The sequence below is a fragment of the Camelus ferus genome, chromosome 10 (genome assembly GCF_009834535.1).
Source record: "Camelus ferus isolate YT-003-E chromosome 10, BCGSAC_Cfer_1.0, whole genome shotgun sequence".
In the NCBI taxonomy this organism is placed as follows: domain Eukaryota; kingdom Metazoa; phylum Chordata; class Mammalia; order Artiodactyla; family Camelidae; genus Camelus; species Camelus ferus.
The window spans coordinates 67350373-67375885 of record NC_045705.1 but is presented as its reverse complement, the minus strand read 5'-3'; the positions used below and the strand labels follow the sequence as shown (position 1 = coordinate 67375885).

General features: G+C 47.4%; 1 protein-coding gene across 1 annotated transcript; it reads right to left on the bottom strand.

Annotated features, from left to right (window-relative positions):
* Nucleotides 1–13920: 13920 nt before the first annotated feature.
* Nucleotides 13921–16746, bottom strand: LOC102522092 (glutathione S-transferase P). The gene is made up of 7 exons (XM_032489994.1): nt 16605–16746; nt 16379–16414; nt 15969–16069; nt 15773–15860; nt 15285–15388; nt 14365–14472; nt 13921–14189 (listed from the first exon to the last, which is right to left on the bottom strand). Coding segments are annotated over exons 1-7 (627 nt in total). The 5' UTR covers nt 16606–16746; the 3' UTR covers nt 13921–14000.
* Nucleotides 16747–25513: the final 8767 nt, after the last annotated feature.

The window sequence follows — 25513 nt, the reverse complement described above, 5'->3', positions numbered from 1 at the left end:
ATTGCCCAGACAGAGCTGGGGATTACACAGGGTGAAAGTTGGCACTTGGTACTCCTGCTCAAAATCCTGGAGTGGCCGCCACTACCGTGGCAACCGGGCTCTGGCCAGGCATTTAAGAATTCTGCCCCTCCCCTACAAGGTGGTCAGGCCCAGGCCACATCATGCCTCCTCTCCCCAGGAACTCTTCCACCTGGGGCTTTAGGGCGTTTCAGTCCCCTATTCCCACCCATGCTCCCCTGACCTGAGGGGGTCCTCTGTTCTTTGCCTTCTCCTGAAGTCTTGGAAGCCTGTTTAACTCTTGTTAATCAGTTTGTCTGTTCTATGGAACACTTTAGCTCTGAGAGCTTGCCTGGGGCTGGTGGTAAGCTTGCCTGGAGCTGGTTTGGCCTTCTATTCCCAGCTCCTCTGTTCTCTTGTCCTGTGATCATCCTTTCTTAATCTCTAGAGAAATGTGCTATTTACAAAAGTAATATGCTCTTATTTTCTCATACATTCCCCACAGCAGCCCCGGATAGTGTTAACTTCATTTTATACGGGAAAAAAATTGAGGCCCCTGGAGGTTTCATCTCTTGTCTGCGGGCACGAAACTGCTGAGTGGTAGAGGTGATAAAGGTCAGGACTTTCTTCCTTCCCAGAGAACCCCACACCCAGCAAATTGCACAGAATGACTGACACACATATGACAGTCATTGCAGGATGTCAGTAGTGTTTCCAAAAGAGCTGGCAAGAGCATGGGCACCTTGTCTGGGGTCTCACAGATGGGTAGGGCAGTACCAGGCCCAGGGCCCAGCAGTCCTGACTCTCAGCCACAGGCCCCCCCCTCCTAGGCAGGGAAAGAGATTGCCCAGACAGAGCTGGGGATTACACAGCTAATCCAGGGCTCAGACCTGAGGCCATGGATCCCTTCCTCTGGGGTGGGAGAAGGGGGGAAAGATGGAACCAGAGGATGGATTCTTTCCTCATCTTTGTCTGACTAGGTCAAGGGAACACAAGGCCGTGGGGAAGAGGCAGCCTCAGGACGCAGCGGATGGAAGATGCTGGGCATGGGGTGATGGGAAGCTAAGAGTGAGGGGCAGGATCTCTAGTTGATCCATCGCGAGGCTCTGTGCCAAGCACTTGCCATGTGTTATCTCCTTAATCCTCCTACGACCCAGGGCATAAGAATGATGAGCCCCTGTTTTCAGAGAGGACAGAGTGTATTAGCCATGCTGAGTGGCCTGCCCAAGATGGCACAGCTGCCAGGTCTCGGCCTGAGGTCTCCTGACCCTCAATCCCCCACTCAGTCCCCACCCATCTAGAGCACCCACTTGCCAGGCTCCACTCAATGTCACCTCCCAGGAAGCCCTCCTCCAAGGCATCCCAGATCCCGGCTCTCACCTGTGCTATCTTAGACCACTGTGCACATCTGCCTACCCCACCAGCCTCCAGGGCAGAAGCTGGGAGGCATCACGGATGCCTCCCTGTCCCCAGATCCACTGCATCCTGCCAACTCTGCCTTCCAAGCACACCCTGTTCCCGTGCCTTCAGGCCCCACCCCATGGCCGTGACCTATCAGCTTTCACCTGGACTTTTGCAAAGCCTCCTTGAGGTCTCCTGGCCTCAAGTCTTGGCCCCGGCAGTCCTTTCTTTGCACTATGGAATGAGCAAGATTGTCATAAACCTCAGATCCATTTTGCCCCTCCCCTGCTTGAGACCCTCGATGGTCCCCCAGTGTCCTCAGGACAAAGCCCAGCCCCCTGGCCTGGCATTCAGGGCCCTGTGCTGACCTCTTCAGCTCTAGCTCAGATTGCTCTGTCCACACGAACTGGCTATGCTCCAGAGGATCGGTCTTCCTCCCCTTCCTCCTCCTTCTCCTGAGGAGCCCTTAGGATGTCACCTTCCAGGAAGCTTTCCTCCACCACTTCATACAACTGTCTTGAGCAACAGCTGTCATAGGTCCAGTGTGACTACGACATGATCTGCTCTTCTCTCTTCTCTGACCCCTAGCACAGAGCTTCTCGAGAGAGGTGCTTAACTCCATATTGTCATCTGATTTTATATTTGGAAATGAAAAAAACCCAATGTTTTTCCTTTGTTGGAAATTTAAGAGATATAAAAAGACAAAAAGAAAGTAGTAACGTGTTTTCACTTCCCTGACTTAGTCCCCGATACCATCTTTGCTTGTTTGTTTCCACTGTTTTCTAGGTGATTTAAAAATATTCCACATCACAGAAGTGGGTGTAGCTCAGTGGTAGAGCACATGCTTAGCATGCACAAGGTCCTGGGTACAATCCCCAGTACCTTCATTTAAATAAATTTTTAAAAATTTTAAAGACATTTCACATAGCATATGAATTTACTGATCCTTAAAAATTTAGACCTTACCAGAAAAAACTAAAGTCTGTCCACTCCAGAGCCAACTGCTATTGAATCCAATATTATCTTCTAGTCCTTTTAAAAAATACCTTTATGTGTACATATATTTACCTGCAGAAAAATGAGTATTTGGTGCTTTTTATTTAGAGTAACAATGTCTCACTATAACACAATTTTTCACCTTGCATTTTTCATTCAACACTATGTCTTTGAGATTAGTCCATGTTACAAATAGACTTAGAAGCATAATTATTTCCCTGGAGTGCCCCCCACCCCCACCCCCACCCCAGGGACACCAGAGCATCACAGTTAAGGGCCTGGATTCAAAATTCTGCTTCCTCCTCTTACTACCTGTGTGATTTTATGACCTGTGCCTCAGTTTCCTCTAATGGGAAATTAGGATAACATATACTCTAGAAGACCATCCGTTAGGGTTGAGAAAAGTACATGAGCAGTGCCTGACACACTGCAAATGCCCAAAGAAAGTTTAACTAAGTTCACTGGCTTATAATGTGGAGACAATCCACATCTTTACAACATTGAGTCTTCCTACCCAGGAATGTGGTGTCACTCCTTTTTTTCCCAGATCTTTTAGGTCCTTCACTAAACATTTAGAATTTTTTCTTTAAAGAATTTTTCGCATATTTTTTGGGGGTAGAGGTAATTAGGTTTCTTTGTGTGTTTGTTTATAACGGAGGTCCTGGTGATTAAACCCAGAACCTTATGCATGCTAAGCATGCGCTCTACCACTGAGCTATACCCTCCCCAATGCGTATTTTTTAATACAGGAATTTTATGTAATGTTTTGCGTTTTTATGATTTTGTGATCTCTGTTCTGATAACATTTTTTAATTGTCTACTGTTTGTGAATAGGGAACTAACAATTTGCTTTTACTGTTTTTTGTATCTGGAGCCCTTAATGGACTCCCCTGTTAGAAAGTTTGTCCGTTGAAGCTTTTCTCTCTTCTGTGCTGATAATTGTATTGTTGAGAAATAATGAGAGTCTAGTATCTTTCTTTCTAACGTGAGGTATCTACTTCCTTTTTCTTATTGCACCATCTCAGAGCTTCAGAATAAGGTTGTATAATGGTAGCAGGGAGCTTCCTTATATGGAGTGTGACTTTAGTGGGAGTGTGTAAAAGCTTAATATTAAAATCTCAATTCCATGTGCTAGAATTTCTATTTCTCCTTTTCATTCCATGTGCCTTTAGATTTCCTTAGGCCAGTGGTTTTTCACTGGCTGCTCAGAAACAGAATTCCTACAGTGGGTATCTGTTTTCCCCCAATTAGTAATAGCTGCTTATGAAAATAAAGGCAGAGTTAACAGCAGAGAAGAACCATTGATGCAGGCGCAAAAGGAAATTGAATTCTAAGCAATAATACCTTAATACCTTTCCAGATAAAGCTGGAGACGGGAAACATTCACAAGAGCATCTATCCTAGTCTTTTCTCCGACATCCTTTATTGCCGCCTTCTACCACAGAACATCTTCCCTCATCAGTGAGAGGCATCCTGAATGATGACCCTGAACCTCCAACTGGCTTCTTACCAACTGTGTTTATGGTGGGTAGGAAGCGGGTAGTTCCAGGCAATAAAATTCGAATGGCCCTATCAGATCTGGGCGTAGTTTGGTTGGTTGCCCAGAGTTACCTTGGAAACAGGAGTTTCTCCTCTAGTCAGGCAGGATTGTAAAATGTGCTGAAAACTCTCGCCTATGTCTTCTCTTAATGCCGAAGTGTGACAATTGTCAAGGCAACCTGTAAGTATGAGATTTGCTGAGGCTTTTGGTAGAAATGTTGATCATATTCAGGCACAGTTTTATCGTGAAGGGGTGCTCAGTTTCATTAAATACTTCTTCGGCATCTGAGATGATCATATTGTTTTTCTTCTTTTTTCTTAATTACATCAGTCTTTTTTTTTTTTTTCCTAATCTGTTGAACTATTGTTGACCTAAAGGGGTGGCAAAGTGAGACAAATAAGAGAACAGACTAAAGCCAGTGGGGGCTAAATCTTGGACTCTATCACCTACCAGCTGTGTGGCATTGGATAAGTTCCTTGACCTCTCTGTGCCTCATGGCATCATTACAATGATTAAATGTTCTCATCTCTGTAAAGCCCTTAGAACAGGGCCTGGCACATTGCAAGTCCTCTGTAAGTGTTTGCTGTTCTCATTTTTTATTATTCCAGGGACGAAAGCTTTTGGTCATGCTGTCATATTCTTTCACTGTACTAACTGCTGGATTGTTTTTTACATCAATGCTCATAAGTGAGGATAGCCTACAGTTTTATTTTCTCTAAAGGATCTTGTCCAGTTTTGTTAAAATGAGATGTACCACTTTCCACCTTTTCCTATACATTGCAGGAATTTCATGAGGGTAAAAGTTGTCATTTCCTGAAGTGTGACTAGAATTCATCTGGAGCTGGGGGCCTCTGCTTGGGGGTGATCTGACCACTGATTCCTTTTTTGTTGTTGTTGTTGATAGACTTTATTTTTTTTGAGAAGTTTCAGGTCTGATTCCGTTTCTTCTATGACTATTTATTTATTTCCTTGAGCCACCTTTGAACACCTATATTTTAAAGAATGTTTTCTTTTTTTTAAATTGAAGTATGGTCAGTTTGCAATGTTGCATCAATTTCTGGTGTACAGCATGTTTCAGTCATACGTGTGTATACGTATATTCCTTTTCATATTCTTTTTCATTGTAAGTTACTACAAGGTATTGAATATAGTTCCCTATGCTCTGTAGTATAAACTTGTTATTTATCTATTTTATGTATAGTAGTTAGTGTATGCAAATCTCTAACTCCCAACTTATCCCTTTCCACCCTCTTTCCCCCCAGTAATGGTAAGTTTGTTTTCTATGTCTGTGAGTCTTTTTCTGTTTTGTAAATAAGTTCATTTGTGTCTTTAATGGATTCCTGATATAAGTGATATCATGTGGTATTTTTCTTTCTCTTTCTGACGTATTTCACTTAGAACGATGATCTCTAGGTCCATTCATGTTGCTACAAGTGACACTATTTTATTCTTTTTTATGGCTGTAGTATTCCATTGTATAAATATGCCACAGCTAAAAGAATGTTTTCTTTATGTATTGTTCCTTTTTCTAATATAAAATATTTCTCTGCATCCTTTTAACAATTTTGCCTTGAGGTCTAGATTCTCGTAACATTACTCTTGCTACACAAGCTTTCTTTTTATTAGTATTTGGGTTTTTCCTTCTTATTTTCAATTTTTCTCTTGCTTTAGGAATGTCTTTTAAAAAACAACAGCTAATTAATTTCATTTTGTTTTATTTTAATCCCATCAGTGTCTGTCTTTTAAAAAGAGAGTTTGGCCTGTTTATATTTATTGGTGTTGCCACTGGGACATAAATCTGCCATATTATATTGTATTTTTTATTCAGCATTCTTTCTGTTTCTTTCTTTTTCCTCTGTTATCCTGTCTTCTGTTGAATTAATTGAGTTTCCTTTATGCTATGCCCTTCTTCCCCAGCATTGACTTGAAAGTTATACATTTTATTTCTATTTTTAGTGATTTCCCTGACACTTTTAACAGTCATACCTAAATTTCCTTTTCCAGCAAAAGCTAATTAATATGTCTATCCTCCTAATGAATATGACACAAAAACAGGCATACTGTTTCCATCTGTACTTACTTCCATCCCAAATTCTGCACTCCTGTTTCCCTTGCATTGGCCCTGCTTGTGACCTGGCACCAGGGGCATTTCTGGCCCCTTGCTTCATGCTGCTGGTGGAAACCTGGCCTCAGTCACGGAAGGCTCTCAGCTTTGCTCTCCAGTGCTGGATATGGACTGAGTACCTGGCCCCAAGCCCTGAACACTCAGCTTGGCTGTGTTCCTGCATCCTGGCTAAGAGCCAAGGCTTCCATCCCAGGCTGTGGGTTTCTTCCTATTTCTTTCCTTCAAAGAAAGCCTTATTTCGAGTCTACACAGAATTCCCTTTTTCATTTCTGTGTGGCTGGAATTTCATTATTAACCTTTCTTTTTTCCCTCTGAGAAGGACAGGGTACATTTCAGGATCGACTATCTTGACTATCTTGCTATCTTGAGCTGGAAACCTCCTTATATTTTTTTTCCCATTAATTTAAATTCAAGAAAGTAAAGTTGATCAGTCATGGCTGATGAGGTACACATAGGACAAGGTAAATGCTTCTGGGGCAGGGAACCCAGTTAATGACCCTTGTGGCCCAGCCTCCCTCCCTGATCTCCAGACCCTCTAGTCCTGGCGTGAGAACCACTCCCTGTCAGCCTGCCAGTGTCTTAGGATCTCTCTTCAGCTTATACTGGTCCCAAGCACCAGACACCATCTGCAATTTCCATTAGGGAGGACCTGTGAGGTCTCAGTTGGGCACACTGGTCCCAGGGACCAGTACAGTCCCCTCAGCACCCCATCCTGGCAGCAGACCCACACTCAGACACCCAGTAGATCAGGGCTGGGTATCTGGAGTGTCTCCATGTTGGTCCTTTTCCCGTCCCCAAGTAGTCCCTTGGAGTTCTGCCTATACCTCCTTTGTCCCTTATCACAAAAGCTCTCATCTTTGCCCAATGAGCCCTTGACGATTATTTGGATGACAGACACCAGGAAGAGCTTACGCACCCCTCGACTAATCCCAGGCTGTTAGAAATGTGAGACTCGAGGCTGAGATTTTAGAAATGCCAGGCCCTACCTTATAAATCAGCAAGAAGAACAATCTGTTGAGTGTTTATTAGAAACAGGTTGAGCTGTTCATCTTCTATTACATGTTCTTCCTCCTGAGACCACTTTGCACCTTACAAAGCCAATTTCTTCCCAATATACAAAACTCAGAGCCACAAAGGACATGTGGAGGGGGCTTCATTGTTGCAGTGGATCATGACACCATAGCCAGTATTTATGGCTTCCTTCCTCCTTCACGAATCCCACATCCCCTTTGCCTCCAGCCAGCACCACAGCTGCTCAGGGGACTTTACCAGGTGGGGTGACTTCATATCATGAAGATATCATGTCTCTCCAAATTCATCTACAAATTCATTGCAAATTCCAATCAAAATCCCATCAAGGCTTTTCAAGGAACTGAGAATACCAATACTAACATGAATATAGAAGGACAAAGGGCCAAGAATGGCCAAACCAATTTTGAAGAAGAACAAAGGGGTTGAGGAGATCTGCCCTGCCAGGCAGCAAGATGAGTTATAAATCTAGACGAATTGGGACAAGCAGACTAGTCTTCCGATACTTGGTGATCCTTCAACTTAATTGGCTAGTTCTGTTAACTTTGGTTTTGATTTCTTCTTTGACATAAGTCATTTTAAGAGAAGTTTATAAATATATTTAGTATAAATATAAATTAATAAGTGTTATAACTATATACATTAGGATCTTTTTGTTTCCTGGTTTTGTTATTTTTCATTTTATTGCCTTATAAGGAGACACTGTGGACTATAATCTTTCTCTCTCTCCCTCTGGAATGTTCTAAAACTTTCTCTGAGTCATGATATATGGTTATTATAGCAAATGTCCCAAGAGCCATTGAAAGGACAGTGCCTTCTCTGTTTTCCTGTTGCAGAGTTTGAGATTTGTTATTTGCCTAAGTCCCTGTCTCCCTATCAGCTTTCACTTTATGAACATCAGGGTATGTTATTTGGTGCATAGAAGCACATAACTGTAATCACTTCAGAGGTCCCCTACTTACTTGAGAGATGGAGTATGTGTTTTTTTTTTTATGGTCGTTGTGGCTTTGGGGGATTCTGAAAGATTAGTGGGAACACCAGCTCCAACATTATAAACCACTGGTCCTCCCTCCCCCTGTCAGATGTTGCAAATATTTCCTTTGAATTTATCATCTATCTGATAATCTGATAAATAGTAACCATTGTTGTACAAGAGAAATCCTCAGTTTTGATGTAGTCAAGTTCATTCATTTGGGGGCCTTGTTTAAGGAATTCATCCCCAGCCCAAGGTCATAAAGAAACTTTTTCTTTCTGTTATTATTTTATAGGTGAAACTTATGGTAGGGTTTCTCAATCTTAACACTGTTGACATTTGGGGCTGTGCAATTCTTTGTTGTGGGTGGCTGTTCTGTGCATTGTAAGACGTTTGTCAGCATCCCTAACGGCACCCCACAAGTTGTGACAACAAAAATAACTCCAGATGTGGCCAAACAGAATCGGGAGAGGGGGCCAAATCACCTCCAGTTGAGAACCAGTGATCTGTTTGGAGTTCATTGTTGTAAATGGTGTGAGGTAAGGATCTAACAGCTTTTCTCAGTGTGGTGAATCAGTTTTACTAATACAAAATAAGTCCTCAAACTTATTTGTGATGCCACTGCTACTGCACATCTAGTTCCTGTACATTCACAGATCTTATGTTGTATATGGTGGAGACTGACCAGATAGCACAAACTCATTTCCTCTCCCTGGGCACAGAGCCCCCTCATATCTGAATGGGGCAGAAGTAAAGAATGTCACTTCCAGGGCTGGGCAGCTGGGAGCAGGTATGTCTCCATCATTTCTCCCAGCCTCCTTTCCTCCCTCTTCCCCCCTCCCTCTCTCTCCTCCTCTATGGTCTCTTCCTGTGGGCTCTCTGTGTGGCAGCCTCAGGGTGGCTGAACCTTCTGCACAGTGAGTGAAGTGAGTGTCTCCAGAGAAACTGCAAAGCTGCATGACCTTCTTGAATGTAGCCAGGGAAGCCCCACAGTTGTCACTTCCTCTGCATTCTCGTCACTGAGGCAGCAGCAAGGTCCTGCCCAGCGTCCACAAGAGGGCATAGAGATGCCAGAGTGTCAGAAAATTTGTGGACATGTTTCATCATCACCACAAGATATCTGATGCGATTCCAAATTCTTTATCCCTTGTTTGTGGTGTTTGTTTTTCTCTCTCTGGAAGGTTGCAGAGTCTTCATTTGCCTTCTGGGGGCTTTGGAATTTCATGATCTGCTTTTGTAACAGGCTTTGGTCCTTTTTCTTTCAGTGTGCTGGGCACTCATTGTGCCTTTCAAACCCAAAGCTCATCTTCTTCAGTCTGGAGAAAATGTATTGTATTCTTCATTTGATAATCTGCTCCCTATTGTTTTGTTTCCACCTTCTTCTCTCTCCCTCTCTCTGGACCTCCTCAAATGATACTCTATTTTTCTTACCTTTCCTTGCTTTTATCTTTTTGATCTCTTTCTCTCTCTCTTTTTATTTGTCAATCTCTGATCTAGAGCAATTGAAGACGACTTTGCAGAGGAGATTTTTGATTTAGGTCTTTGGGAATGGGAATAGGATTTCACCCCAAGGAAAAAAATTGTAGGAGGAGTAGAGAAAGGCATTCCAGGCAGAGAAAACAACATTTCTGTTCTATTTTCAAATGTACTTTTCAACTTTATCTTCTGAGAGTTTTCACTTCTATCATATTTTTTTTTCTCCGAGCATTCTTTTTAATAGCCTCCTTTTCTTATGTTCCAGGTGTAATATCTTTTCTTATCTCCTTGAAGATAATGATTAAAGCTTACTGAAGTTTCCTTATGCAGCCTGCACAGTATCTTCTCCGTTTACTCTTGTCTCTTTTATGTTAGCGATTTCTCTCAAGTATCTGGCAGTTGTTTGTTGTCCACTGATATTTGTCGTGTTAGGAGTGAGCAGGAAATTTGATGGAAGCTCTGGGTAACAGAAGAGATTGTAAACTGCGTGGCAGGTTTACTGGACACAGATCCTGTCATCGGGGTCCCCCGACGTCAATTTCCAGGCTCCCACCTGGGTACGGGCCTCTCTGCGCATGCTCCGGAAGCTGGGCGGGAGGGCGGCGCCGGTTGGGTATGCGGCTCCGCGCCGGGGCTTGCGGGCGGCCCCGCCCCGCCCACTAAGGGAGCGGCGCGGGGCCAGCGCGCTGGGCCTGGGTTCCTGATAGAGAATGATACCAGCCAGTTTGTTCTGCAGCAACCGGTTACCTGGAAACCCACCAAGTAGGCACTGGGGCGGCTGGAGAAAGGAACCAGCGACAGCTTTCTAGAGGTCAGCGCCCCCGACTGTTTGGAGCCTTTTTCTGCAGCAGGGTCGTCTGGGCAAGCATTCTTCCTGGTCACCCTAAGGCCTCCTCTTGACCCTTTATACCAACAACCCCAACACCAGTCCCCCGATCTTGCCTTTCCCGAGTTCCTGAGCACTGGCCTCTGCCCAGTACTCTGGACGCCGATCTTGGCCTTCTCTCTCTCCTGGCAGTGGGCAGTGAGAGGTGCCACTCAAAGTTCTGCTGCCCACCCCCCCAGGCCTCCTGCCCGAGCCAGCAGCCACACTGTGCAGAGCTCCCAGGAAGCCCAGCTCCTGGAGTTAACCCCCAGAACCCCCAGAGCCCCCAGGCCGAGGTGTGGCAGGTGCAGACACGTTGGCCTTGTGAGTCACTGGCTTCTGCAGTTTCCCAGGCCCTTCAGTAACCACGTGCCCTGGAAGCAGTGCCTTTTGACACACCATCTGTCTTGGTGTTCTGATGAGCAACTCAAGACTGGTCCTCTGGTGCCCCACGATGGAGTGTTCCGTCTCCTCCAGGGCCCAGAAACGAGCCAGGGACTGTTCCCGAAAGGAGGATGCATAGCTCCTGCTTTCTCCCTACAGGATTTCTCCACTCAAGGTTCAAATGCCAGCGGAAAAGGCTTCCAGATGATGTGGCTGGGGTCACCTCTGTCCAGAGAGGAGACTGAATACAACGGACAATGGCCAGACTATATATGGAAATAGAATCTGACCCATGACCTGCAGCCACCTGCCTGGAAACTTCTTATCTACAATAACCTGACAGGGATCCAGTGCATTATAGGTCAGACTTGCAAGGAGTCAGACTGCTATCTCTAACAGTAATAATCGCCCCAAATGTCCAGGTCTTCATTAACAAGTGACAGCCTCCTTAATTTCTATCCCCTTTTCCAATTTAGGACCAACCAGAGGAAGCCAAATGTGCTCCCCTGAGATAGGATGCCCCACTTCCAGTTAGCCCGCCCACAGCAGGTGCACAGCCTCCCGGCAGGGCATACTTTTAAGTCTCCCCTTTTCCTCTCATAAAACTTTCCCTGCATGTGCCTTTGAGCTCTGCCAAATCAAGTGATAGTGGCCAACTCGCTTGCTGGAGCCACACAGCTCTGCTTGCTGTCTTTAGCTGGCCTGTTTATTTTCAGAGGGGAACCAGAACCAGCTCTGAGGGAAGTAGAGTTTCCAAAAGGGAGCTGAGGGAGGTGCTGAGATGGGAAGATGGTGGAGGGCAGACAGTGTCTCCTTGGGTCTGTGGGCGGGCATCTCGGATGCAGTGAACAAAGTGTGCAAGTGCAGTGCACTCTCAGGCAGGAGTAGGCCTGGTCCAGCTCTGAAACCATCCTTTGCTCTCCCCAGTGTCCAAAGTCACCCAGCCAGGGTCTCCAGGTCCAGGAGCTACCCCAGTAAGATGGGTCCCCATTGTCTGTTCCACTTTCCCTAGCTCTGCAGCCAAATGTCCATGCCAAGGAGAAGGCTGGGCTCTTTGGTCTCTCTTGGATCACCTCCCTCAGCTTGGTGACTTCTTCCAACCCCAAATGAGGACATTTCCTCAGTTCCCCATCACAGATTTCAGGGTCTGGTCTGGAGAGCCAGAGGAACATAGTCTTGGGGCGGGGAGAATACCCAAGTCACAGCCCTCTCCCCTCCCCTGATCAGCTTCAGCAGCAGGACAAAGCTGGGAGGTGACTGGATCCCTTTAGCCTGTGCTAAGAAAGGACAGATCAGAAGGGTTGTCAGGTTATGCTGCAGTAACAAACTTGAAAATACCAGCAGTGGAAAACCACAAGTTCACAGCTCAACCACACCACTTGTCCATCACAAATTATTGAGGGGGCTTGCTCCATGTCGTCCTCACTCAGGATCAGGCCATCACTGGTTGTGGTGGCAGCGGAGGATAGTGCTGGGGTTTCTTGCACTGGCAATTACTTACTGTCTTGGAAGTGATTCACCCACTCTGCCCATGGCCCAGTGACCAGAACATGTTATATGGTCCCTCCTGACTGCAAAGGGGACAGGGAATTTCATTTCCCCATATGTCATGGATGAGCAATAGAGAAAGTCTCTTGCAGAGGGCTGCACTCTGTTGGCTCAGCCCTGTGTGCTCCAAAAGCCTGATTCAGGCCTCCTGGCTTTTTCACAAGCAGCAAAATCCATTGTGTGTGTTCATGCAATGTACTTTGCCGGTTTCCTGTTGATGGACAACTAAGCGGTTTTCAACCTATTGTGATCACAAGCAGTAATATGATGAATAACATTGCTGGGCCTCTGTTCACGTATCAGCAAGTTAAAATTTCTGTAATTGTTTCCTCATCCATAAATAGGGATAAGTGCACCTACTCAAGGGTGGTGACAATCATGGAAGGTAACACGCTAAAGCATTTAGCATAATGCCTGGCACTGAAGTTACTCGATAAGCCTGAGCAATTATTTTCATTATTTGCTAGGGCATTATTAGTTATAGGTAATTCAGAGCTATATGCCTCTTTAGTTTTGATCCACACTTCCTGAACCCAAAGTCCCCCCCCCGGGCAATGTTTGGTCCAGCCTCCTGCATGATACTCAGGGAGCACCTGCCACTGCTCTCAGCTGCTCTGTGCTCCCAGGACTTTCTGAGAGTGTTCAGGCATTCTGCCCTGATACTGGAGCCAGGATTCCTTTGACACCACGAATGGTCCCCTAAGTGGGGCCTAGGATGTGGGATGGGTGCAGGTAGTCCCCTGCCAACCCACCACCGCTGCAGCACGGTGGCTTAGGCACCACCCAAATCCCTCCCTCGGGCCCTCAAGTGACATTTTCTGTTAGTCTCAACCTACTGTGAGTTCCTTCAGAAATAGAAGTTGACCTCCTGAGGGGTCCCCACTTTGGGCAGGAGGCTCTGATGCTGGGCAAGGCTCCTAAGAGATGTTCACTCCTCCATGTTGCACCCCTTGCCTCCAGCTATCCCCTGGAGCCCTGAGAGCCCCAACTTGCTTGCACCCCAATGCCTCACCACTGTGGACACCCCACTGCCAGCTGGATTGTTCTCTTTGCCCAGCTAACAAGGATGGTGAGCGGAGGCAGCAGGTGGGCCACCTGGATCCCCCAGTGTTGCTCCCATCCCCATGATGCATGAGGACGCAAGGAGAGCCCCACCTGAGCACAAATGACTGACCCTTTGACCAAGTCTGGGCTGCTCGGAGCAGCTCAGCTCCTCTCATGCCCCTCCTCAGCCAGGGGCCCCTCAGCTCTGGCTGTCCCAGATGGAGGCCCTCTGGCAGGTGGTCTGCTGGGACAAGAAAGCATGTTTACATAAGCAAGCCTGTTCTCTCTAGACTGTGGGGACTGCCAGGGTAGGGAGCATGGTTAATTCCTCTTCCTGTTTCTTTCTTTCTTTTTTTTTTTTTTTCTCTCTTTGCTTCTGGAGTTCAGTAAACACAGGCTGGGTTGAGGGCTCCAGGAAGAAACTCTGATTGTGTTTTAGGATTCAAGTATCCTCGCCAGCTGCCCTGTCCCTCCCCCAAGCCTGAGTGCTGAGGGTCCGGAAGCCCCTTTCTCCAGAAAACTCAATGTACTCACAGCACAGCTTCTCTCCTGAAAATTTTATTGGTCCTGGGGAGAGGGAAGCAGGCAGCTCGCTGCCTCCTGCAGAGAGTGCCACAAGCCCTCACTGCTTCCCGTTGCCGTTGATAGGGCGCTTCACGTGCTCAGGGGAGGCCAAGAAGGCCTTGAGCTTGGGCCGGGCACTGAGGCGAGCCACGTAGGCTGAGAGCAGGGGGAAGGAGTCCAGGCAGCCAGGGGCCAGGACCTGGTGATTCAGCAGCAAGTCCAGCAGGTTGTAGTCTGCGAAGGAGATCTGCAGGGAAGGGGGCTAGGAACTCAGTGGGTGTGAGGGGTAGGGGCAAGGAGACTGACCTGGTCCCTAGGTCTGCCCAGCTTTGCCGAACCAATGGCTCACATGCTCTCTCTGCGCCTGTTTCCCATCTGTAAGAGGGTGGCGTGGAAGGGGCAGAACAGGGCCAAAAGCTCACCTGGTTGCCCACGATGAAGGCCTGGCCTCCCTGGTTCTGGGACAGCAGAGTCTCAAAAGGCTTCAGATGCTCGGGCAGTGCCTTCACATAGCCCTCCTTGCCTGCCTCCTGCCAGAAAGATGCCACTGTGGATCATCCTCCTGAGCATACCGCTACCTGCCCCTGCCCTGAGATGCTCCCTTCTGTCTGCCCCATCTCAGTGAATCACCACCCACCCAGCCCCAGACTCCTCTGCTCAGTCCCCACCCCCAGGCTATCGCCACATCCTGTCCATTTCAGTCGCTGATTTTTCTCTAGTTCATCCCTGCCTTTCCTTCTCTGCCATGATCTCTCCAGATTATTGCAAAAGCCTTGGAGGATCCTTCCAGATCTCGTATTCAGACACTGACCTGCTAAGGCTCCCCAAGAAAGCATCCAAGCTGCCTGGTTCAAGGCCTTCAGGATCTGGGCCTGCCGCCCCTCTGGCTCCATCTGACACTCTCCCTCGCTCTCACACAGAGGCATACAGGCCCTGCCTCTGCTTAAATTGGTCCCAGATCCCTAAATGTGCTCCTTGCCTGCATACTTTGTGCCCTTGAAAGTGTCAGCACCTTTTTCCAGAAGCTGGCTATACTCTTCCTCCTGCAACCTGCTCCAGGAAGCCCTCCTGACCTCCCCCAGCTAAGGATCAAGGACCACCTCAAGGCATCTCCTGTCCTTGCACTATCCACTGACTGCTACTTGACTGAGTCCAACCCCAGGCAGTGAGGCTGAGAGTTGCATCCTGTCCACAATGGCTCCCGCAACTCCACCCTCAGAGCCAGAAGCAGCCCAAGGGAGGGAATCAGCCAGAGCCACGTGAGGGGTGTGGTATAGGGTGAAAAGGAAGCCAGCCCCTTTCTTTCTTTGTCCTCAGTGCCCATCCCGGGGCACGTGCTTACATAGTTGGTGTAGATGAGTGTGACATATTTGCAACGGAGGTCCTCCACGCCATCATTCACCACGTCCAAAAGGGCTGCCTCCTGCTGGTCCTTCCCATACAGTCCTGGGGGGCGGGGTGAGTGTGAGAGCAGACAGCATGACCAGGAGCCTGATCAGCAACTGCAACCTGATCCACCAACAGGCCATGTGGCTGCCTGTGAGCCACAGGGAGGAGGGAAGAGAATGCGGATGGAAGACAGTGCTGATCTGAGTCCATGCTCAGAGTTCAGTGGGAGGTGGCCTGGGATAGGGCAAGGATGCTGGCAAACCTGAGCTCGACCTTAGGCAAGTTATTTAGCCTTCATGTGCCTGTACTCCACAGGGTTGCTGGGAGGCTTGATTTAAATGGAAGAAGCTCAGACCACACACTGAGCAGATGCTCAGGAACACTGGCTGATGCTCACCCACCCCTGCCCTGGGCTGGGCCACCTGCAGCGTCAGGACTCACCGAGTGAGCGGCCCAGGTGTCGGAGGATGGCATTGGACTGGTACAGGGTGAGGTCTCCGTCCTGGAACTTGGGGAGCTGCCCATACAGCTGGAGGGGTTGCACAGCTCTGTCAGAGGTGCTGAGCTTGGCTGCCCCCCGACCCTAGTTTTGCCCTCAAGGCCCAGCCCCTGACCCTGAGAGGGCATGAGTACTCACACAGGAGGGTTTGAGTGCAGGCCAGGTCTCCATGGTCACCACTTCCTCCTTCCAGCTCTGGTCCTGGTCAGCCAGCAGCATGCGCATGGCCTCGCAGCGCCCTGGGGGAGGGGAGGACTGGGAAGTAGGGACGGCCACAGACCCCAGCTTCGCAGCACCCTGGAGAGGGGCCAAGAGGGCGGGGGCTCCTCCGGCGATCTCAGGGCACACTGGGCAGGGGCAGGCCTAGGCCGCGAGGTTGGATACTCCAGCCTACGGAGCTCCTAGGCACAGGCCCGAGCTAGTAGCCACGTGATGGAGGCAAAAGGGGGGGTTGGGGACTCCTTCGGGTGGGTGAGGGGCGTGGGCTGCAGCCCCCAACCTCTGCCTCCCCTCCCCTTCCCCCCCATTACCCCGTCACAGGCCCCTACCTCGAACAGGGAAGTAGACAATGGTGTAGGGCGGCACTGGAGGATGCAGAGAGAAGTCTGTTAGAATCTGGGTGAGGCGTAATATGGAGGAGAGGGCACCCACCCGTCCTCCCTGGGGCCTCATTCCCTGCTCTGGGCGCTCTGCCCTCTCCGAGGGACCCAACTGCCCCAAAGACCCTGGGAGCCCCCTGGGAATCCCTGGGATCCCCAAGAGGCGCCGACTCACTGGTGGCGGCAGGGACGGTGGTCACGGCGGCAGCGGCGGCAGCGGCGGCAGCGGCGGCAGCAGAGCTCGAGCGCTCCGACTGGCGGCCTTGAGACTTATATGGGTGGGCGCGCCCCGGCCCTGCCCGGCCCGCCCCCGTGCTGAGTCACTGCGCTGGCCCGCCCGCCAGCCGACGCCCCGCAGCGCCGCGCCTCCCAGCCCGCTGCACCGGACCCTTCGCCCGCGCAGGATTTGCCACCCTCCAGTGGGCGCTGGAGGACTCAGGGCAAGGGCTAGGGGACGGGTTCCAGAATCTTCCAGAGGACTTAGAGCCCGTGCAGTCCAGCCCCTTCCCCTGCTGGGGTCGCAGACCTCAGAGACACCAACCCTTGCGTGTAGACACTTGTTCCCACAGACAAAAGACAGATGCTAGACAAAGACAGACACACCCCCGTGCACTGACCTGCACACACAGCTCACACCCCAAGCTGGGTTTTCATATCCGTCCACCTTTTGAAGGCCACCTTCGGGTGCTCGTTTTAGTCAGTGCACCCCGCTGCTATCTCCCTGTCATTTCTCTCTGAATTACCTTACTTCTTCACCAAAGACCTGTGCCTTCAGAGGGTACCTGTCTGCTTCCCCTAAGTGCAAGCAGGCACCATTTGTTATAAGTAGGTTACTGTAAAAATCATGACAGGAGAATAAGGTCTTTTTTAAAAAATTCTTTATTGTGTCTATTTTTGGTCTACCACATCGTTTTCTTCTTCTTCTTCCTTAACAGAGGCACTGGGGATTGAACGAACCCAGGACCTTGGTTTTTAAATTTATCTGGACAGTGGGACACTGGACCTTTCCTTTTCAAAAGTATCACTACAAGCTTAGGTGGTTCTGGCACAGTAGCACCGAACTGAATGAGAGCAATTTTAAAGGATTCCAGGACAAGCTCCAACGCTTGTTTAATCCCAGCTGTCCACTTGGGAACCCCTTTCTGGGGGGTCAGGCCTTCCTCTGGGTTCCCCTGATGGCAGTGATGGAGAAAGTGGCAGTGAGGAGTGTTCAGGCAGTGTGTCATAAAGACCCTTCCCCCCAGAGCTGGATTGTGGGCCGAGGCTGCAGGGGAGGCAGGTTCCAGGTGGGGGCTGGTCTGGGCTGGACCCTGGGCAAGTTCTCCAAAAACATCTAGGTGGAAGCTTCTTGACTTGGTGACTGTGTGGGCAAGAGAGCCTCAATGGAGACTGAGATGGGGACCCACGAGGAGAGGCAGCCATTGGGAGGACATCATGTTCCCTGTCGGGCTTAGTGAGTCCAGGCATCTGTGGGATTCAGAAGGAGAGAGGGCCCAGAGGCAGAAAGAAAACCCAGACAGGAGCCCAGCCAAGGGATGATGTCGAGTCAGGAGAACCAGATTCCTGCCCGAGGACCGGTGGGCTTCTGGTTTCTTCACCTTTGACCCTGCCTCCACCCCAACAGTGATTCCTCAGGGGCCATGTGAAACTTGCAAAACGCCATCAACATGTAAGCAGGTAATGAAACAATTATTTGCTTACTGCACACTCCGGGACTGGCCCAGGCAGAGGTGGCACAGGCAAGGACAGGCACAGTTCTGGGCCTAAGAGAGGGCTGGGCCAAGCCATAAGCACAGTGCCTGGGCCTTAGAACACGCTCCAGTTTCCCGCCCAGGGGCCAGGGCTGAGGGTCACTGCCCCTCCCCACTCACAACCTTCTCTCAGGTCTTGCCAGCGCCCTCCTTAACCCTTAGCACACAAAACTCTTTGCTTCTTTTTCTTCCGGGAGAGCTTCATTTGCTCATCTGAGCTGAGCTAAAAGCAACCTGAAATTTGCCTTCCCCAGTTCTCAACTCCTGGTATTCAATGAGCTACAAAAAAAGCAAAGAAATAATAAAGCAAAGTAACAATTGCAATTTTATATCAAAAACAGCCCAAATAGTTCCCTTTCTACTACATTCTTTCCCCAAATTCCACAGCCCTGACAAAGACAATGCACCCCTTCTCCAAAGACACACTCACACATTGACACCCACACTCACACAACCCTTTCACACGCTGTCATGCACACTCAAGACATACCTGCACGCACACACGACGATGGGGACTGGAGTCTCACCAGCAACACAGGGGCCTCCTGCTCTGGGCTCTCCAGGGCCTGACAGGGACAGCCAGACCTCAGGGGCCTAGGTCTTGGCAACTGAAACGGGTGGGGGTGGGAAGGAGGCCCTGGCTGGTGTTCCCCTCCCCCACCCATCCTGCCCCAGCCCCAGGTCTCCGTCCCTTTCCCATCTTCCTGAGAAGACTTTAGCCTAACTCACCCTGCCTGATTGCCCTGGGGTGTGCGGGAGCATTTGTTGTGGACCGGGCTTTCTGAAGTCTCTTTGAAGTGTCTCTAAAGCCATAAAACCCCCACTTCAGGACCCTCCATATGCCTGCATTTCTTCAAGGTAAAAACATCTTCCCTCAATATGTGTTTTACCCTAACAAAACTAACCACCCCCCAAAAATGGCTAATCTCACAATACCTGGGTGGACAGGCATCACTGCACACCCTGCCCTTGTCAGAATCGTAAATCCCATTGCTCAGAGGAGCTCCTGGCAAGTCTCACCTCACTTAGAACCAGGTACCTGTGCACAAGCTGATCACGCAGCCCCCTACCCCTTGTGTGCACAGCCCCTTCCTCAATAAAAGACCCTGCATGTTCGCCCTGGGGGCTCACACAGGCACCTCTCATCTGTGTGGCCTGCTGTTGCCTGTAGCAGCGTATCTATTAAACTTCCCTTTGTTCTTAAACTTCTCTTTGTCTTTGGTAAATTCTTTTACCTCCCATGCATTGTGTCTCCTAACATTTGTCTACCCCCACCCTCTATCCCCATGCCCTGTGGATCATAAGAGATTTTCCAGGGTTCATTTCAACTTGTCCCATCCCTTTCTCCTCCTATTGCAGGGTCACCGGGTGGTCCTGGCTGTTCCTGCTAGCTGGACCGCAGGGGTGTGTGTGTGTGTACGGACATACTCCTCAGTTCCTAGTCCATTGTCATTACTAGCCTGTGCTGCCCACTCCCACCCCCTGCCATCCAGGACCTCCTGCATGCCAAGAACATGCTCTACCACGGAGCTGTACCCCGCCCCACTGTCTGCACTAATTAATTTAGTTAGTTTGTGTTCCTTTTATCCCTACATTCCATTCTCACTTCCTGTGGGAATTTGCTTGGATGCTTGCCCAGAAGTGGAGTTGCTGCCTCCCAGGTATGTGAACACTTGCTTTGCACAGGAGAGCCAGGTTGCCCTCGCAAACTGCCGCACCAGCCGGCCCCACATCCTAGCTGTAACTTCAGATTCAGTCCCGCCCCCAGAGCCCCCAACACGCGTGTGGCATTGGCAGCTTTGGAACTTTAATTCGCCAGTCTAATAGGTGTAAAGGGACATTTTGTTGTTCTAAGTTGAGTCTAATTACTAAGGAGGTCCATCATCTCTTCAGTGTGCTCCTTGAATTTTGTTTTCCTCTTCTGGGAATTGCCCCTTTATATCCTGACCATTTTCTATTTAATTTGCCACCTACTTTCTGTTGATTTGCAGTTCTTCGCTTATTCTAGATATTAACATCTTGGCTTCAGACATTACAAATCCCTTCTCCTATTCTGTCCCCTCTCTCTACACTCTGTCCACGGTATCTTGAACAGAACTCCTTAACTTTAGTGCAATTAAATTCATAAAGGGTTTCTTTTGGGGAGAGAGGTGCTTATGTTTTGTGCTTTTGAAATTTTGTTTAAAAGTCTTTTATTACTGCCGTGGATTACCATAACATTCTCCTATGTTGTCTTCTATTAACTTTGTCAAGTTACTTGCACACCATTCATCCATCTGAGACAGGAAGGAAGGGGCCAGGGCACAGCCATTCAAGGAATGACATAGCAGTTAACACCAAAATGGTGGAAGATTCAATTCCCAGTAGGCCTTGAGGCTCAAGGTGGTGAGAGATTTGACTCCTAGTAGACCTTGTGCTTCATTATACGCCCAATGAAATATACTAGCTTGGTGAATAACATGCCTACAGGCGCCGTGACAGTTCTAAGGCTAGCTATAAAAGGTCAAAGAGTCAGCAATGGCCAACTTCCTGGGAATCCCAGCTTCTTCCCCAGGGTAGTTAGAATGGCTCTCCCACTTGTTACCATATGAAGCTACCGAACCCATAAAAACTGGCAACAGGGCACTTCTTGACTGACCTCTCGCTCCATCATCTTTGGAGATGGCCCGCACTCTATGGAGTGTGTACCTACTTTTACTGTAACCTGAGCACCCAACCCCGACACCTCCTGGCCTTTCTCTTGCCTACACTCTACGCACTATGTAGCTCTCTAAATAAATCCACCTTTACTCAACTGTGGCTCATTCTTGAATTCTTTCCTACGCGAAGCCAAGAACCCACACTTGGCGGGGAACGTCCCAGGGACTCAGCCAAGACCTGGGACACGGCCCTCCTCATGCTCCACACCTGTTTTTCCTGCATCACACCTAGAGAACACCTTGCGTGTGCTGTTAGGTAGGAATGCTCTTCCCTGCACCATCTACTGGACAACCTGACTTACCACATTCTCCTGTAGATACTGGGTCTCTGTCAGTTTTATTCCGTTGTCTGTGTGTTCCTGTGCCAGCAGCACATTTTTTTTATTACTATGGTCTTATAAATCTGGCAGGGAGAAGCACATCCTCCCTCCCCCTCACTTCTCCCTTTCCCCCTTCCTCCTCCTTTGAAGTTTTCTTAGCTATTTGTGGATCTTTATTCATCTAGAAAAATGCTATCATGAATTTATCAAATTTCTCTCAAAAATCCAACTGCAGTTTTGATTAGGACTGCATCACATTTAGAGATGAATTTGAAGAGAACTCACATTTTTATAACTTTGTCATCCTACCCTGCATATGGTCTATTTTATTTATGCAGATTCTCTTTTCTATCCTTTATTAAAGTTTTCCACCAAGAGGTCATACGTATTCTCATATATTCTAGATCCTTTGTATCTAGCTGCTGTGAGTAGGATTTTGTTTTTTATTTGAGTGTTAGAGATACAGAGAAATTCAAGAAATGCTATTGATTTTGTAGGTTTATATCTAGCAATGTTGCTGAAATCTTATTGATTCTCATAGTCTATTGATTCCAAAGACCCCTGTAACTAAATGACCACATCATCTGCAAATATTGGGAATTTTATCTCCTTCCTTCCAACTCTTACACCTTCTATTTCTTTTACTTTATTAATTGTTCAGCACCTCCAAAATCATATTAAATGTTAATATCTTGTTTCTGATCTTAAGGGGACATGTGAGCATAAATGAAGACGGGGATGCCTGAACCCAAACCCCCACCTCTCTCACAGCTCAGGCTGACCTCCCCCCAGTCAGGGTGTCTGGGCTGGGGCTTAAGGGCCATTATATAAAATATATGCTGTAGATTTTTAGCATGAAACCTGCATCAAGTTCATGAGTTCCCTTCTATTCCTCATTCAGTAAGAATTTGTATTATACATAAATAACAGATCTTATTAAATTCTTCTGCATGGCTTGAAGCTATCACATGGTGCTTCTCCTTTATTTTCATTACTGTGGAGAATTATACTGAAAAGTTTTGTAATGAATTCCTAGACTACTTGATCATGAATGTATTGTTTTTAATTACAATATTGTGTATTTCATTTAGGACTTTAACATCTATGTTCACAAGTGAAATGAATATGTAATTTTCTTGTTTTGTCTTTATCTGATTTTAGAAATCAAAATGTCACTATCTTCATAAGACTATTCTGGGAAACTTTCCCCTTTTTTCTATTATCTGGAAGAACTTGTAAAAAGTAGAAATCATTCACATCTTCTCTTTATCCTTGATTAGTTTTGTTAACAAAAAAAAACCTGCTGTCTTATGCAGAACCAGCTTCTGGTTTTATTACTGCTCTCTATTGTCCTTTGGTTCTTGTTTGTTATTTTTCTCTAATCATTATTTTCCACCATTTGAAATTTTTTTTCTGTTATTTTCCCAGCTTTGTGAGTTCAATGATTTGCTCATTTATTTTTAGCCTTTTTTTATTTCCTGATAAAAATAATTAAAGTTATTAATTTTTTCTCAATATGCTCTTAGCTGTGTTCTATCTGCCACTTTCAACATGTAATATTTCTATTCATTTAATGAAGCATATTTCTTCATTCCTGTCATGACTTCCTTGTTAACTCAAGGATTATTTAATGATGTATTATTTATTTTTTCCCCTTTCAATCAAATTTATTTTGAGTTTTGATTAAAAGAACTTTATAAAGTATAATTGATTTACAGTGTTGCATTAGTTTCAGGTGTATAGCAAAGTGATTCAGTTTTTTATATATATGTATATGTATATATTCTTTTTCGTATTCTTTTCCATTGTAGTTGATTTCAAGATATTGAATGTAGTTCCCTATGCTATTCAGTAGGACCATGTTGTTTACCCATTTTTTTATATAGTAGTTTGTAACTGTTAATCCCATACTCCTAATTTATCCTTGCCCCTTCCCCTTTGCTAATCATAATTTTGTTTTCTATGTCTGTGAATTTCTTTCTGTTTTGTAAATAAATTAATTTGTATCATTTTTTAGCTTCTACATATAAGTGATATCATGTGATATTTGTCCTTTCTCTTTCTGACTTCACTTAGTATAATCGCTAGATCCATCCGTGTTGCTGCAGAGGGCATTATTTCATTCTTTTTATGGCTGAGTAGTATTCCATTTGTGTGTGTGTGTGTGTGTGTGTGTGTATGTGTGTGTGTGTGTTTGCTACTGTGTCTTGGCTGCTGTAAATAGTGTTGCTATGAACATTGGGGTGTGTGTATATTTTTGAATTAGAGTTTTCATCTTTTCTGGATATATGCCCAGAAGTGGGGATGTTGGATCATATGGTAACTCTATTTTAGTTTTTTGAGGAAACTCCATACTGTTTTCCGTAGTGGCTGCACCAATTTACATTCCCACCAACAGTGAAACAGCGTTCCCTCTTCACCACACTTTCCCAGCATTCATTATTTGTAGACTTTTTAATGATGGCCATGTCTGCTTTTTTGCTGCTTTGGTCAATGTGGAGTTTCCAGCCTTACATAGAATATCCAGTCTAGTGTGCCTACTTCTTTGAGCCTTATACCTGTGCCTACTGCGACAATCCTGGCATTTCTAACTCTCTTAGTGTGGACATTGCTACTTAGAGCCATCCTAACAGCTTAATTGCCCCATTTCCTGGGGTTCTTGCCAGAAATTAAGTCCTATAACCCTGGGGTGTGTTCCCAGATCAATAAACTCTCCTTGGTCCAACTGTGTTCTGCCCTTCTGTGATCACAGTCCAGCCCCTGGCATGTTCTCCTGGTATGTGCTGGCTGGGTACCCAGCTCCTCTGAGTGTGGTCTCTTTCCTCCTATATCAGCCCAGCCTGTCCCCACCAGGACTATGGTGATTTAGCCTAGTTATTTGCACAGAGGTCAGGAGAGGCTGTGGGACTCCACATGGGCTTGTTTGCACTTTTTTTTTTTTCTTTTTTTTTTGGTGGGAGTGGGGTAATTAGGTTTATTTATTTTTTTATTCTTAGAGGAAGTACTGGGGGTTGAACCCAGGACCTCATGCATGCTAAACACGTGCTCTACCACTTGAGCTCTTCCCCTCCCCCCTTGCTTGCATTTTCTTGAAGCAGGTGGGGCAGGGGTCGGGTGAGCATTAGCCCTTAATAGAGAAGGATGGATCACTTCTGGATGGAAGCTTCAGGGAAATCTGGGGATTCAAGAGTTTGGGGGTGTCAGCTCGATGTTGCCCTCCTGTATGGCAGAGTCTCCTGACCTGGGCACACAGATCTGCCTCAATGGGAAACTTCAGCTTCTTTAGAGCTCAGCCCCTCTCAGGATGAAGTCCTGGGCCTGGTCCTCACACTCCACCCTCCAGCTGCAGAAAGTGGAAGCCCAGATGCCTTCCATCACACCCCTTCACTGTTCACACCAGTTAGTCGTTCTCTGCCTTTCATGGTCTTTTTTCCCAAAGCATCAACCAAGCTTAGCAATGGACATGTAATTCCACTGTCCTTGTAGGTACAATTGCCGTCATGTTTCTCACATGCCTGATCCGTCTCACCGGCTGGTGCATCCCTCTGAGTTCCACTGGTGTCCCCTTCATTGCCTCCCCTTCCCCACAATTAAAGTGTAGCCATCCTTCTGCTGCCTGGGCCAGGAGCTCTCTCCGCCACCAGTCTGATCAGTCTTCATTGCCAGCTGGGCAATGGGTGGTCCTGCTTTAAACTCCCCAAGAGTGTCTGCTTTCTTAGGCCCCTTTGGTACCAGCTGTTATAGCCTAGGCTCCCCGGGCGCAGTCTCTATAACAGAGCTCAGCACGGGGAGGTTCATTAGGGAGAGTTCTTGGGGTCAACACCCATGGGAGACAAAGGAAGGAAACAGGATTAGGGGGAGGAATAAATCAGGCTGCAGTAGGGTGTCCATGGAAGCCTCAGCCAGCCCCTTGGGAAGCATGGACGCTGGATGGTCCTGGAGGATTACCCTGAGTTGGGACAAAGGTTAGTATTTATACTCTTTTTTCAACCAGCCACTGGGTGATGTGAGCTGCCTGGGGAATAGGCATGAACTCAGGCAGGCAAATGTTTCCAAATAAATTCCAAAGAGGGCTGAAGGTCCCCATGTGCCCAGGGCTGGGGAGTAAGTCCTTCAGTTCAGAAGGGAGTGCTTCTCGGCAGAGGAGCACAGCATCTCCCCAGTGAGGAAAACTGAAAATCAGAACAAGAAAGAATTCTTGGGAATTCAAAATGATGGCCCAAGCAAAAATCTAACTGAAGGGTTGCACTAGAAAAAAACATTTCATAGTGTTATAAAACTAGGTAAAATTAAGAAAAAGAGAAGAGTGATGGA